The sequence below is a fragment of the Paramacrobiotus metropolitanus genome, unplaced genomic scaffold (genome assembly GCF_019649055.1).
Source record: "Paramacrobiotus metropolitanus isolate TYO unplaced genomic scaffold, Prichtersi_v1.0 Parri_scaffold0000001, whole genome shotgun sequence".
NCBI classification, from domain to species: Eukaryota; Metazoa; Tardigrada; class Eutardigrada; order Parachela; family Macrobiotidae; genus Paramacrobiotus; species Paramacrobiotus metropolitanus.
Window position 1 is genome coordinate 1,226,768 of NW_026570221.1, and position 15,319 is coordinate 1,242,086.

The 15,319-nt window shown below is 43.4% G+C and overlaps 2 protein-coding genes and 2 long non-coding RNA genes across 4 annotated transcripts; all 4 read right to left on the bottom strand.

Moving 5' to 3' along the window:
* Positions 1-6,612: 6,612 nt before the first annotated feature.
* Positions 6,613-8,249, bottom strand: LOC129591504 (atrial natriuretic peptide receptor 1-like). The gene is made up of 6 exons (XM_055487208.1): positions 8,163-8,249; positions 7,965-8,105; positions 7,711-7,887; positions 7,311-7,626; positions 6,956-7,226; positions 6,613-6,853 (listed from the first exon to the last, which is right to left on the bottom strand). Exons 1-6 carry the CDS (start codon positions 8,238-8,240, stop codon positions 6,613-6,615), a joined length of 1,224 nt encoding a protein of 407 aa, XP_055343183.1. The 5' UTR covers positions 8,241-8,249.
* Positions 8,250-8,328: 79 nt separating this feature from the next.
* LOC129591590 (uncharacterized) lies at positions 8,329-11,093 on the bottom strand. Its single transcript, XM_055487331.1, has 10 exons — positions 10,594-11,093; positions 9,707-9,862; positions 9,601-9,644; positions 9,486-9,524; positions 9,347-9,430; positions 9,122-9,268; positions 9,012-9,062; positions 8,748-8,936; positions 8,536-8,662; positions 8,329-8,456 (listed from the first exon to the last, which is right to left on the bottom strand). The coding sequence occupies exons 1-10, from the start codon at positions 10,928-10,930 to the stop codon at positions 8,356-8,358; spliced, it is 1,275 nt and encodes a 424-aa protein (XP_055343306.1). The 5' UTR covers positions 10,931-11,093; the 3' UTR covers positions 8,329-8,355.
* A 1,009-nt stretch (positions 11,094-12,102) lies between these two features.
* LOC129581759 (uncharacterized) lies at positions 12,103-12,686 on the bottom strand. The gene is made up of 3 exons (XR_008689536.1): positions 12,562-12,686; positions 12,398-12,446; positions 12,103-12,232 (listed from the first exon to the last, which is right to left on the bottom strand). It is a non-coding gene; the product is annotated as an uncharacterized LOC129581759 (long non-coding RNA).
* A 908-nt stretch (positions 12,687-13,594) lies between these two features.
* LOC129581746 (uncharacterized) lies at positions 13,595-14,099 on the bottom strand. Its single transcript, XR_008689530.1, has 3 exons — positions 14,028-14,099; positions 13,785-13,961; positions 13,595-13,696 (listed from the first exon to the last, which is right to left on the bottom strand). It is a non-coding gene; the product is annotated as an uncharacterized LOC129581746 (long non-coding RNA).
* Positions 14,100-15,319: the final 1,220 nt, after the last annotated feature.

The following is a 15,319-nucleotide window of genomic DNA, read 5'->3' on the forward strand; positions in this document are numbered from 1 at the left end:
TGCGTGTGGGCTGTACTTGCTTTGGCTTAGAAAGTTTCCGATAAGATTAAAGAAAACGTTAATCAAATCCGCTACTGTCGTTCGCAACGTTCGCCTACTCCACTTCATTCGACCTCGCTTCCGGATATTGCCGCGCTGCCTTCGCCACACGCGTATAAAAACCAATATTCCCAGCATGCACACTACGGTCCCGGCTAGTCCCGGCCATGTATCCCGTCCAAAGAAGCTCTTAAAGATACCAAATAAGATAGACTCGGATAAGACGCCGGAATCTACTAGCCATCGCCTGTGCACGGAAATATAATATTCCCGGACGATGTAGCCGGGTACCAGCATGAAATGTCGCATCCGGTTGGCATTGACGGCTAAAGGGCACACGCTCATCATGACCGTACCCCACAATAATTCCGCTGGAGCGCCATCGTAGCTTACGTTATCGGCTGTTTTGAATTTGGTCAGTGGTGGCACGGCAGCTTGCAAAACCAATCTACAAAAGTACTGACGTAAAAGCTGAAGTCGTTTTTGTGATTTCTCCCTAAAATTTTAAGCACATTTACCTATAATTCAGTCGTTTAGCCATGTAGCTTAGAAGTGTAATGGAAAGGCCGCAGAAACATCCCGAACCGACTGGGCTTTCGTAATTGTACGGTGGATTGTCGGAGATGCTGACCGTTACTACCGTCTGATTATGGACATCCCAGCCAATCTTATCGGAACACACGGTTAACTGCAGCGCCTGGCAGAGGCGATGTTCGCGATCTGTAGCCATGGCCATCCTTGTAAAAGTAGAAGTAGCGATCAGCACGCAGCAACATGAAGTCTTATTCCCGCACTGCTTGCAAACAATCAAATACTGAAATTATCCACGCAGTGGCCAAGAAACTAAAGAGCTATCCATCAATGGTGCCACCGGCACTGACAGTTATAGTGAGAATTACACAAATCCATCCAGTTATCCATGCGATCGCGGATCGACAAACCAGGAAGCGCAACGCTGTAGGCTTATTTGTTTCCCAAAGAATCACGTACTTGTGACATATGAAACGTCTATTGACAAACAGAAAATTACCTAACTTCGTTTTCTGGCGATATTCAATATTCTGCAACTGAAAGTCTCTGCAAACATATGACTTGGACTGGTGCGCGTGCGTTTGAATACTGCGCGGTGAAGCTCAATCAAACTAATGTTGCCGATCGGTCTACTCGGAAGTCGATGAAGCGCACCTTTGTTTGCAAAATTAGGCTTTAATGCTGATTCGTATAAAAAAAGTATCTACTGAGAGGGGCTTTAAATAAACATAGTGTATCCACTATCCAGCGCACAGCGGTAGTCTCCTACTCGTAAAACCAAAAAACGAAAGCACATAATGGGTGAAATGCTATGTTTTCCCAGTATTGGCACGAGTATGAGGATAAAAAAGAGCAAGATTAACAAAATGCACCTTAAAATTAGTACGCTACCAATAAGAAATCATTCAAAGTGTATGCATGCATGCTTGTTTTACTGGTCAGTGAACCATAGAGAAATATGGATGACATGAAGTTATACCGCGCCTGTGAAACTCTCCGGCTTACTGTGTGCGCCCATTGGCCTTTTTCCGAAGCCGACGCCAACGATCACATTTTCCTGCACGAGAACAAATTCAACATTTCCAATGTGATCACAGTAAGCGTGAACAACGATCCTCCATGGAGCTTTCAAAGTCCACCCAATTTCGGATGTTTTTGCGGAATATCCGTTTCAATTCTAGAGTTAATTGGACGCGATCTCGGACTTCGGTAAATTAACGTTTCTAACTTGATGGTTTGAACCGAGGCATTAATTACGGAGCGTCTAAGTTTCTGTTTTCGATACATGCGCTGCTTTAATTACAAGTTTTCCCTGCATTTTAATAACATATTTAACAAGCTAGAAGCAATATGGTTTCAGTTTTATTTTACGCACGGAAAGCCGACTGGGCACTCTTGCGAAAACACCGGATGGTGTAAAGTATTACGGAGCAGCAGGTGATTTGCTCTTTGGATACGCCGATATGAGCATTGCTTCGTTATCTGTGACCTCGACTCGGCTGCAGCATTTCTGCATGGTGACCGGTTACCTGCTGCGGACCTACAAGGTATCCGTTCACGAGCGGTGGTTGGTTAAATCCAGTTCAGCGGCTGAGTCCATATTGGAAGCTTTGTTCTACACCGCCATGGCTAGCACGTGGCCAATAGTGTTAGTAACAGCCGTCTGTCTGTTTGTCACATTGATCTTGATGCGCTTTGTCAAGCACAAAAGTCTTCGGAAACACGCAGACGCGCATAAAGTGGTACCTCTGCATGTGCAATGCTTGGAGACCGGTTGGACAGTCATAAGCAACTTTTTCAGCCAAGGTAACCTCTTTGAATCAATGTTGGTTTTGTACTGTATTTACAGTTTCTATGCAAAATTGTTTTTTCTATGCAAAATGTTTCAAGTGATATAATTAAATTAGCCGTTCACATTTTACTCGAGACTGTTAATTTCGTGCACTAAAATAATCGCAGTAGAATGTTTCCCGGCAGATGACATGCAGCGACCTCGGCGCTTTGTGGGTGCAGCGCTAACAGTTACTGTCTGGTTGGTATGCCTATACTTCACCACCGCGATCATGTTCGCCCGCGTCAACTCCAGTTTAACGGGCTCCATTTGGGTACCACCTTTCTCTACGGTGCCACAGTTTGCTGAATCCGATTACAGCCCCATGCTGCTTACCGCAACTTCGCCCATCGAATTCATGGTAAACTGCTTGGAAAAATTAGTTTTAAAATTTTTTATGCGAAAAGCACCAACAGACGAGGTAGATGCAACGTCGTTAATAAAAGTATTTTGATATCGCGCAGACTGGCCGCGGAATGCAAATTTTGTTGAAGAGATTGCGTCGGTACGATGGTATCACTGTATTAGATGATTTATTGTCATTGGCCGCGATGCTTTCGGAGACAGAAAAAATCGCGATTTTTACCAACGATGACGAAACACCCATTTATCGAAAGAAGGGCTTCACTGCCGCAATAGAACTGGCATATGGAACATCAGTCGCTCCGTTTCAGCTACCGCTGGGGTCGCCAAAAGCACCACAGATGCAAAAACTGTATGCGGTACAGTGGGTACACCCACCTGAATTAATCAATGCCTTCATGTTTGGGTTTGCATAGCTTCTTTTTAAGGATTGAATGGCTAACCATGACGGGCAATACAAAGGCTCTAATTAATTTACACAAAGAAATCTTGTACCTGGCTCATGATTTTCCATTCGTGCCCAAATCGAAAATGGCTGTAAAGCGAGTGGCGTCAATCGGCACTGAAAGCTTGGAATCGACGATGAATGTTGTATTGATTCTTCTTGGCATTGCAGCTTTGTTGCTAGTTTTGGAAATTTCATGGCACTGGTTAGCTGTTTCGATGAACCGCTCTTATCCGGCAGCGGTACGCTGAGAAACTTTGCAAATTATCATGAGTGCAACTTCCGATTAAAGTGCTCGGCATTTGTTTGTGTAACCCGGTCGCACTTTGTCAATACCGGGTACGCTTAGTTAGGAAACTGGTGCTCCACAATGGATACGCTTACAAGGTACTTCGGCTCCCCACGGTATACGCAGACAATCGAACCGAATTCGATGGCACAGTTCTACTTCAAAGTAGAAGCAGCATACGTCACACCCTTTACCTTATATTCCAGTTTTAAGTTGCTATAATATTATATGTTTTTGAAGAAGCAACTGAGTAAGGTGGATTTACAAAACAAAGTGCAACACCTAAAAATATTGTAAATTTGTGCAAATCACGCATCCCCATTAGCATTTGCCATTTATCGAGCAAAGGTTGATGGAAAAAGAAAAACTTTATCGTGTTTGTGAGGCTCTGCAGTTAACGATCTGTGCGCCTCAGTTTCTAGCGCAATCGGCTTCCGAAACTAGAGGTGGCGTTTTCGTGCACGAACTCGCTGCCAACACTTCGAGCATACTTACTGCCAGTGTCGCCGAAGAGCCGCCTTGGAGTTTTGAAAGTCCACCTGGTTCGGGATGTTTTTGTGGGATAAGCATTACAGCACTGTATTTCATTGGGCAAAAGCTTGGACTAAGGTATATACGCTGCACAATAGCATTTAGCTGAGTCTTGATCACTAGAACGGCATCTTTGACCTTTTTTTTACCGATGCAACATATTTTGGCACATTTTTTCAGTTGATCGTAGCACCTTTGCCCTTATTTTCTAGGTTCATACTAAGTTCAGAGAATGTTAACGTAACTGTGGTGCGTAACGGGATCAAGTATTACGGAGCCCCCGCAGAGGTTATTCGAGGACATGCTGACGTCAGTATCTCGGCGCTATCCGTTATTTATACACGCCTGCAGCATTTAAACATGGTCACCGGTTATTTATTGCGGACTTATAAAATCTGTGTGCATGAGCGCTGGTATATGGATTCCGGATGGGCGGCACAATCCATCCTTGACGGGCTGTTTGATAAAGCCTTAACCGGCACTTGGCCGGCGCTCTTACTAACGGGAATCTCACTTTTTGCGGCACTGAGGTTGTTGCGTTCAGCTAGGGAAATCAGAAGGATCTCTCGCGCCTCCTTGGGATCCAAACAACAAAATCAGCTCAGATATACGCTGCTATACGATGTTTGGGCACTTGTAACCAGCTTCTTTAGTCAAGGTATGTAAAGAATAATTTTCCGCCGCAAGAGAGTAAAGATTTACAAGCGTGCTCCAAACCGCAGGCGATATTCATAAGCCACACCGATTTGGTGGAGCGGCGCTGGCGGTGGTGATCTGGCTTCTGTATATCTATTTTTTAACTGCTATGATGATTGCCAATATTAGCTCTAGTTTGACTGGAACCTTTCTGACGCCTCCATTTAATACAATATCGGAGTTTGCCGATTCGGATTATCAGCCACTTCTATGGACCGAAACATCTCCGATTGAATATATGGTAGGTGCACGGTACACCATTGCACAGATTACCTAAGTACATAGCGTTTATAAGAAAACGAAGCGCGAGCTTTTTCAGAAAACACGCTAGACGCTAAAGTTTGTTTGCTAAAAAACAGATTTTAGCGTCCGTGCTTGCAAAATCTAGGCACTCAAGGCATTCGTTAGTGTATTTAATAAAAAATGCATCTCCATGATTAATCACTTTAATGAGGGAGCGTTGTGGTTTATATAGAGTGGCAATCAACTGGCGCCACTTTTAGGCAGGATGCAGCGATTCGACAAAATCCCGACACTTGACGCATTTGTTGCCGTAGCCAGAAATCTTTCCGAGGATGTTAAAATTGCGACCTTTACCAAGGACGATCAAATTGCAATTTTTAAGCAAATGGGATTTATCTCATCCATCGAAAGGGCATACGAACGATTTATCTCTATGTACCAACTGCCACTTGGATCGCCTGTAGCACCTCGGTTTACACACTTGTATCCATACAAGTCTTCCTATATTATTTTATTAATTTTATTATTTATTGTTTAATCGTTGAAACTTAATTCTGCATTTTCAGGGTTAATTGGATGGGTATGACTGGAAGTCTAAAACCTACAATCAGTTTACAAAGAGAATTGATTTATCTGGCGCATGGAGTACCGTCCGACAGCCGGCCCCAACGCTTTATTAAAGAGGCACAGTCGATTGGAGCGGAGAGCTTAAGATCAACTATGTATGCCGTCGGAGGCATGCTGTGCTTGTCCAGTATTTTATGTCTAATGGAAATTTTGTTCTGGAAATGTAGTCACAGAAAACGGTTTGTGACAGGTGCGGCTTCACCTGAGATTATGCAATAGCGTACCCTTGAGTAGGGTCATACGATAACTCTAACAGGCGTGAGTAATATATATTAAGATGGTTTATAAATTTGTTAATCTTGAATTGCGAAGCCGCTTACAACTAGTCACAGCATAACCAAAACAACACAAAGACTAGTGACTGAACCACGGTGACTTGAATAAAATAAGTACTGCGGACTGCAAAAGGTTTACTGCGCAATATCCAGCCAATATGTGACCATTTTGCCTTTACCTTTGATAAGCACCTCTCCTCTAGAAATACACTGGAGGTTGCTTGTTGCTTTTACCAGAGCAGCGGCATCGCCACTTAGATGAATTTTCGAACCCTCTCCGTGACTTTCCATTCGAGATGTGGTATTCACTGTGTCGCCAAAGCTACAAAACTACTTTACAAACCATTCACGATGCAGATAAGTACCTATATGCAGTTTTATGCAAGTTCACGTGCTTCAATTTCGATCACAGTTTTTCGTTCGCTTACAGACAGTATCGTGGTCGCTGTAGTCCGGCCACCGCAGTGACGCATGGTCCTGCAGCAGAAAACAGATTCGAAAAGACTAGAACTATGGGGATTTGTGGATAATAATTATTGCATACCACTATGAATCCCAATGCGCAACTGCATTTTTGTGTATCCTAGCTTGTGGCCGAAAGTATGTATCAGGCGCCGTGCTACACGGCACATTTCTGAAGCGTGTTTGTCTCCGTTAGGCTTCGGTAATCCACTGGCAATCTACAGCCAAATGTAATACCAATGCTTTGGCAATCAAAATCTGCAGACAAAACTTCCTCGTATTAAGTATTTATAACACTCACAAAATATGAATCGCTTATTGTTTCCACTTTGTACACGTCGAAGCCTCCGATAACCTCATCGAATAATCCGTGGGACTTGTTCAAAAACTCCACAACACTGAATGGCTGCATTTCACGCACAAATTCCAGGAAACCTACGATATCGCTAAACTGCAAGGTAACACAGGAATAACTCTCCGGAAGAACGGTTTCACGACGTCGTAGTTTTTCCACGACGCTTCTGTAAAATGAACCAAATTACTTTCGGCGATGTGGACTGCACTGTCGACCAGTTAATGAGCAAGTCAAATGGTGATTTTCACGGCTCATGCTGAATACTCACGCTGGGAGCATATGTTGCAAAAGGGCATCACACTTGGCTCGTTCTACCAGGAGATCCTGAGTACGGAGTGCTACCGCATGCTCCAGTTCAGAAGCGTATTTTGCCAGCGTCTGCATTACTCTTTCGACCACGGTTCGTTTTCCGTTTGCTTCCCGCAGGAGTCCGCACAAAGTCTCCATGGTTGTCCGCTCCGATGGATTGTTGTCCATACATTTCAATAAAGCCTGCGCCAACGAGGTGCTCTTGAAAGTATTATGTTCTTGAGTAGCGCCTAACGCAAAGGTCAGTTAATTTAGTCCCCTAGCTGTTATGTTTTCAGAATGTATTGAGAAAGCCAATGGCATATTGTACCGACCGTCTTTCACAGAAATTGTATTGTCTTCATAACATTTCTCCGCAAAGATTTCCCAGAGTAGCGTTCCAGCGGCATACATGTTACTTCTACTCGAAGCCTTGCCGCAGTCGTCAACGGCGATAATTTCCGGGGCGATGTGGTACATATCAAAAGCCGTGCATCTTCCGAAGCCTTGCACACCGAATCCAAACTTTAACATGCTGTAGACTGAGAAGTCCACCAGTTTTAGGTTGAAGTGATTATCGACCATACACGTTGAGCAGCTGATCAGTCCATGTTGGCGAAACGGAATGCATGTGTTAACAATTTTCACCGCCTACGACACAAGCAATCTTTAAAGAAGAAATTCAAGAAGAAAGGCGTTGCTGTCACGCTGCAGCTTTACGGCTGCTCTTTATACCTGTAGTAAATCAACCGCCAAGCTAATTTTTAAATTCCAGTCGAGCGTTATACCCGGTAATAGGAGAAACTGTTGTAAGGTGCCCCGCTGACAGTATTCATGCAGAAACATAACAGTTGTTGCTGATCGTTGAATTCCAATAAATCGCGCAAAATTTGCATGTATTAGTTCCATTCTCTGGAAAATCACTCAATATTGTTGCAGGCTGTGGCAAACTTCACTAACGATGTCATCAGATTATTTGTTTAACGTACCGTTTTAACGCAAAGAAGGAAATCGCGCTTCATTCGGGCTTGCCGGAATCTAACTGCGCTGTCTAGCGCACAGATTGTTACCGTAACCGGGCGGTCCTTGTATATAGCTTTCGTGTGGAATTGAAGATCTTTTGTCATTGTCTAACAGAGGCTGTGGTTTCTCGTCGCTTGTCGGGAAATCAGAAAATAACTACGTACCGTTTCAACTAATCCATCGTCAAAAATAACTGGTTCTTCAACTCCGTATTTGATTTTGTCAAGTTCCGCATCCATCATGACCTTTCTGATAACCTCAGTAAAACATTATTCAGAACAGAATTAAGATCATTGCGCTAATATCATCGAATTAAGATCATTCGTATTTATCACATTGTAGTACATTTTATGTATATCATAGTGTACTTCCAGGCCAATACCTGAGAACGATTACGGTAGCAGCAACAAACAGTAGCACTCCGCCAACAATTTCAAAGATGTTCCGCCGGGAACTTTCTAAATAAGTCCGAACTTGGAGGAGCCGCAATGGAGTCAAAAGGGGATCTGATTAATGGTGACCGATTATTGAACTAACCGGCACACGGCCCAGTTTTTCCGCTGAAGCCGCACTCTGGCATATCGAGAGGCATTTCTCCGCTGAACCATTCAACTGGTTTGATAGGCTTCAGCCAAAAAGTTGCGGCATCCTGGATCATAACGGGCTACAAAAATATTCAGCACGCAAACTTGAATTTATCGTCTGCTACTGCCGCTGTTGACGTAGAACCTCAAAAAGTCAGAGCGAACCTCGAAATTTCCGGTACTGAAATTCAGCTGCTGCACCTCCAGCTGTATTTGTCGTTCGCCAACCTCATCAAAACTAATTGTCCCCACCGGTGTTTCAACGGTGCGATTCCAAAACCATTTGGCCATAAACCCGCTTTCTGGGATAATGGAATCGGATGAAGTCAACGTGGACAACGTCGCGTTGATTACCTACCGGTTAGAACAAAATTCAGATATTAATGGTCATTAATTATAGTACGTAGTCAGTTCTCCAAACTCGCTCACCATTCCTAACATTCGCATACAGGCGTACTGCGTAATAGCGATCGGAGTGGGCTAACAGAAATCAGTCAAGAAAAATTATGCGGAAAATATAGCAAAATCCAAAAGCTAACCACATCGTTTTGCCGGTATGTATAATTGTAATCTGCTTTGGATCGACGTATCAGCTCTGGATATAGCGATTCTCTTGTACGCCTAGCCGCTGGACTGGATGGTGATGGAATAACCAGAAGGAGTGATCTGTATGCTGCAAAAGCAATCTGCAAACAGCGTATTTCACAAGTCAGTGCTGCCGAAAAATCACACGCAATAAGAATGTCTTGGGAAATGCTGCCTACTTCGTCCCATTCGTCGTAGTTCTGCCATGTCACGTTACCATATAACGATGTGAAATATTCATACGGCGTCATGGTAATGTAAACCTGCCAAATGCGTTCGACATTTAATTTAGAAGAGTACTGGGAATTCGCAACTTACATAATCGCCATCCGTCATATTGTTCTGAGCTGCCTGAATCTAAATGGAAGAAAGCCGGCGGAAATTGCCGCGCAGCTTGTACAACCCCGTGACATCGTCGAATGAAAGGTCTTACCATGAAGTTGCGGAGAATATCGGCATGTCCAAAAAACATTACAACTATGATAAACACTGCCTTATACAAAGGTTAAGGCAAAAATAATGCATAACTCAGAACGTACTGCGAGCCGTCTTTTTAATTTCTTGGAGCACCGTTGCGAAGGACTGACTTTTGCTGGAATCGACAGTGGTAAAATAAGCTGCCGCATGAGGCGTGGCTTGTATTTGCCCCGCAATGGCTTGGCTGATGACCGAAGCTACGATACCGGCCGTTCCGCCTATATCACACACCACATACACCGTCCGCCAGTTAAACCTTTGCAAAATGGACATCATGATTGCAATGTTTGGTCTGCTCATGATGGGTCCGGCCTGAATGATGTTCGGGAACAAAGCTTTATTCCGCCATGAGAATTCGTTGTAGGAGCTACCAATATGTTTACAACTTATGGTTAGTCGAAGAGACAGTTCTAAACATACCGGCTGCGACGGCTGTATAGTACGACTTACATAATATGCTGATAAACTAAACTAATTCGTACACGAAAACTCAGTCTGAAATAATGCATTTTTTTGCGTATCATAACAATAATCTAGTAACTTTATAGTGCCACCATGTACACGAGTACTTGTTGCACCTAACCTACCCAACGAGAACAAACTGGTTCCAGCCTGAAAAAACGAAGGACCAAGTAAAAAACCCAGTTAAGTGATGTCACGGTTGTGGAATCTATTTTATAATTGTAAAAGATAAAGGGTTAATTCTTACCTGTCGCAAGTCGAGCCACAGCAACCGCTTCACTGAAGCAACCTGCAATACTGACACTTTGGATGCGGACTTCGGCACATACATATTAGACTGACTCCTATTAATTAATTATCTTAATAACTGATTTAGCAAATTCCGAAGACATGGCACGAATAGTACGTAAGCCCAATTATATTTATACTTCGTACTGTCTAGAATCGAATCACTACAACAGTACTAGTACGTCAGCGGCGCCTTCACCTGGGTAAGCAAAAACCACTATAGTGGAATTCAGGCGCCGTCGGTAATAATAATCAGAGAGCATAAAGTGAAACCCATCGGCTGCATCATCGCAAGTTGCAAAGGAATGGTTGAAAATATACGTTTGTTTAACCGAGAAAAATTCTGCGTAAATCTTTTGAATGTGTTCCAGCCCGAGATCCATGGCCGGGCCCGTCAACGGAAGATTGCTCATTCCAAAGGCGCGGATCATTCCCGGCGTAATGATTTCCACAGTAAAGTGTGTGCAGTTCGATCGTGTTACCAAATATCCGACGAGCACGACAAAACAGCAAACGCTTAGCCAAGCACCAAGCATTTCTGGATTGTGGCTAATTCATTGTTTATGCACACTACTACAGCGATAACAGTCACTTCCGGAAATATTCGTCAAATACGAAACTGCAGCAGGCTTAATGGCAAGATGCCCTTCTCAGTGCCTGGAGGCTGGATATATTATTGCGCTGAACTTGATGATACGAGCATCTGGCGGAGTCTGATGCTGTCACGATGGATACGTGCAAATGGAAGTGACCAACGCGATATTAACATCATCCATTTTTAATCTGCAGCGATGCTGCCTAATTCGCAGTTGCACCTGATGAAAAAATCTGATTGTTTCGAAAAACCACACGATATGTATCAGCAAATGTATGATATCCATCTACTGACTGATACATGTGTCTCTACTCTGAGTCTATTCGATTTATGCAAGTACGAGAAAATGCCCTTGAGTCAAAGCATCGTTACCAGCAGCCGAGGAATTCCATAGGGCGTACCTATAATGAATAATTTATATTCTTATTCCACCGCAGCCAGCGATATCCACGCAGTCTGGAAGAATAGAACTGTGAAGGGCTTTCCCGTTTACACAACTGTCACGTAAACATTCCGGTGGCACTTCGGCGCGGATGGATTTGTCACTCATGCACGGGGACACGCTTATTACGTGCATGGCGCGAATGCAACATGTGACTGTCAGGCGTCTAGTGGCGTGCCTGTGCCGCAAGGACCAAAGTTGGAGCGGTTTTCACTGTTGCGACTCAATGCTGGGTTACCCATTGCGGGCAGCGTTTGTGGCCACTGATGATTCCTTCGCTACAAAGCGATGAAAATATTGCTTTTGGTACAAATTCGATCTACTTTACCATTTTTGCCGGCATCTGGTTTTGCCGGGCTGAGTAATTGTGTGATTGACATACCGAAAATATTCCTCTAAGCACCTTCTAGCGGTTGTGGTTCACAGTGGTTATACTTTGTGCGAGTAGTATTTGAGTAGTGTAAACTACTCGTTAACGTTCTTACAGAATATTGTGGTCCTTTAGAATGCGAGCGCGCCTTACTCGTACAGTCTTGATAGTCCCAAACCTTTCGTTATTGTATTAGATCAGATTATTAGTAAATTAAAAATCTTGTATATATGGGAGAACATTATTCATTTCTTGCTAGCCAGAATGTTTCCATCTTTCCTTTCCCTTTTATTTCGGTGGCGCCTCGTGGTATGCATCGTGTGTCCGAATGCTTCTCGTTCAACATTATGGCCGTTGTACTGCTTAGATGAATCCTGGAGCCTTCACCATGGCTCTGCATTCTCGCTGCCGTATTAACGGTGTCACCAAAACTGCAATCCCAATGCAAATTAGAAGAGCTATACATTTGTTAAACCATTAGGGCTATGGTCAGTTGTGGCCGTCACTACTGTACTCCTCCTACATGGTAACTCAGTCAGTTATCGGATTAGTAAAATTGCCCTATCTTATGTGCGTAACTATGATTGGTCACGTACAGACAATATCTAGGCCGCTGAAGGCCCGCCACAGCCGCGACACAAGATCCTAAACGAATATAAAGCAACGATGATTTCAGTAATGAAAGGTAAAACCGTCTTGCGACGTAAGAGAGGAAGATCTAATTAAAGGCTTAGAAGAGAAATGATTCTGTTTGATATACCGCTGTGAATCCCAATTCGCAGCTGCATTGTCGTTTGAGGGAACTTATTTTGAAAATCCATCATTAGACGCATTGCTACCCGGCACATTTCGTAAGCATGCCGATCGCCAATACTGTTGGGCACACCACTGGCAATCTGGGGGTTAAAAAAAATTACAATGATATTCAGTGGTGCTGCTTGAATGAGAGTTAATTACAAAATAAGAATCGCTGATGGTCTCCACTTTATAGACATCGTATGTGCTGATTGCATGATCGAATAGACCGTGCGATTTGTTCAAGAAATCAATGACCTCCCATGGAAGAACGGTCTGTGCGAACTCCATGAATCCCACAATATCGCTGAACTGTAAAGTAATTGCGTCAAACACTTCCGGCAAAATAGGTTCGCGACGCCGCAGTTTTTCCACTACCAACCTGAAAATAACATTAAAACTTACTCCTGAAAAAAAATTGTGAAGAGGGGAAATAAGCTCCATAAGGATGCGTGCGTTATTACGTACAAGGGGAGCATGTGCAAGAGAAGAGCGTCGCATTTTGACCTCTCGGCCATAATCTCCTGAGTACGGACTGCTACTGCATACTCTAAATCGCTTGCATATCTAGAGAGCGTTTTTAGCAGTTTTTCGGCAACTGAACTCTTTTCCCGGCCGGCTTTGAAAAACGCTTTCAAAGGATCCAGATTGGTACGCTTTGAAGCGTTCTGCTCAATACAGCTATTCAGTGCCTTTTCCAATGCTGGGTTCTTTATGTCATCTAAAAGAACGGAAACACTAGGAATGACTAAGCAACGGTATAATGTGCTGCGATGTGTTTGCAGATACCTACATTTTGTTAGATGGTGCTCCAGAATGGTTTCCGTGAGAATCTCGAGGATAATCGTGGCAACAGAGTATGCGTTGGTCTTGGTGGAAGTGCTACCGAGCTTCCTTGTAGCAATAATTTCGGGTGCGATGTGAAACCGATCACATACGCTGCAGTTTTCCAAATAGTCCACGCCGAAACCACATCGTAGCATGTTCGGCACAGTAAAGTCCGTTAGTCTCAGATTGAAGTGATTATTAATCATGCAAGTAGAGCAGCTGATTACTCCGTGATATCGCAACGGAATGTTGGTGTTGACGAATTTTGCAATCTTTCAGGACGACAAAATTTGTTGTTTATCCGGACCAAGAGAACTGAACTATCATAAAAAGGTCACAAAAGGACATTATCATACTTACTCGGAATAAATCGTCTGCTAAGCCCATTTTCAGCTCCCAGTCGATGGTTATGGGTGGTGATGCCAAAAATTGTTTCAAGGGCCCTCTTTGGCAGCAGTCATACACAAAAGTAACGATATCTTCGGTCAGTTCAATTCCCCAAAATCGGGCAACGTTAGGATGAAGCAAACTCAACGTCTACATAGTTCCTGAATTTAAATAAATACAAAGAAAAGTGTAGGTTACCTCGCAATTTCTCTTTACCATTTTTATACATCGTACAAAATCTCGGTTTTTGGTCAGTTGATGTTTTGACTTCTCTGTGTTGGAATACCGGCAAACTGTTAGACCAACAGGTTGTTCCTTGTAAGAAGCAGTTGCGTGAGTTATTAGTTGCGTTGTCGCCTGTCAACAAGCGAACTAATTTAGAGATATGAACCCCCTGTAACTGTGGAATTGCTTTGAACAGTTTTACTTCTTAATCCTACCATAGAGAGGAGATTTTGGTTCCGATTTGTGACACCGTCGAGCAAGAATGTCACTGACCTTAGCTGGATTTCCAATATGACCTTTCTGTATCATCACATTGCAAATTGTTAAGCATTTACAGTAGTATCGTGGGTCTACTAACTTAATTACAGTTTACAGTATTTATATTGTACCTTATAACTAACACTCCAACCACAAGAAGGAGGATCACACCAGCAATTATACAGGCGTCCGTCACTGATGTGAACCATCCCTGGCGTTCTGAAAGTGAACCAAGAAACTCATCGTTCAGAAAAATGTTTCAACTCAAGTCTCAACGTCTTACCGACCATCGTGGTTTTTGCTAGTAGTTTTACTTCGTTCCCCACCAACTTACCTGCTATCAATGCGCATGGTCCAGTTTGCCCAGTAAAACCACATTCCGGAGTGTCACGTGGTATACTACCGCTAAACCAAGTCAGCGGTTTTATTTCGGACAGTTGGAATGAGCCTGGTGTTTGGATCAGAAAAGCCTACACAAAGGGCCAAAAACAGTTTGCGTATTTCCTCCCGATTAAACTTTTGGAGTATGTATATAACGTAGTAAGGCGAGAAAATCAGTGCATAGAAGGATTCGGACCGATATGGTCAGTCATCCAGAAAGTCTTTTTTTTCTATACGACCTTACAGCACGCGGTCAGTGGTACTCAGAACGAGAGTACTCGTCAAATTATTCTTTACCTCAAATCTTCCACTGGTGATATTCATCTGCTGTATTTCTAGTTGTATAATTCTTGAGCCCACTTCATCAAAGGTAAGAGAACCCACGGGGGTCGTGAATGTTCTGTTGAAAAAACGAGTAGCCAGCCCACCACTTTCTTGAAAGGTCACATCACGACTGTCCGCCATAAGCGTTTCGTTAATGACCGCTCCCAGCATGTGCATACATGCATATTGGGTAATTACAATTGGTGTTGGCTGAAAATGTACAAGGTTTCATAAAGAACTTTGGCACGCTACTGACAAGGTTAACCTAAAAACGTTGTGCGCTTTTAGTTTTTAAGTTTTTACAAGCTTCGCATCACATA

Excerpts from the sequence above, each read along its gene's own strand:
- LOC129591504 (XM_055487208.1), bottom strand. The coding sequence starts at position 8,240 with ATGATGGATGCGGAACTTGACAAAATCAAATACGGAGTTGAAGAACCA. Across the intron at positions 7,888-7,964 it reads TCCTTCTTTGCGTTAAAACG|AGAATGGAACTAATACATGC; the intron begins GTACGTTAAACA and ends GTGATTTTCCAG. Across the intron at positions 7,627-7,710 it reads TGGCGGTTGATTTACTACAG|GCGGTGAAAATTGTTAACAC; the intron begins GTATAAAGAGCA and ends CTTGTGTCGTAG.
- LOC129591590 (XM_055487331.1), bottom strand. The coding sequence starts at position 10,930 with ATGCTTGGTGCTTGGCTAAGCGTTTGCTGTTTTGTCGTGCTCGTCGGA. Across the intron at positions 9,645-9,706 it reads AATTAAAAAGACGGCTCGCA|TTGTAATGTTTTTTGGACAT; the intron begins GTACGTTCTGAG and ends TGTTTATCATAG. Across the intron at positions 8,937-9,011 it reads GTATGCGAATGTTAGGAATG|GTAATCAACGCGACGTTGTC; the intron begins GTGAGCGAGTTT and ends TCTAACCGGTAG.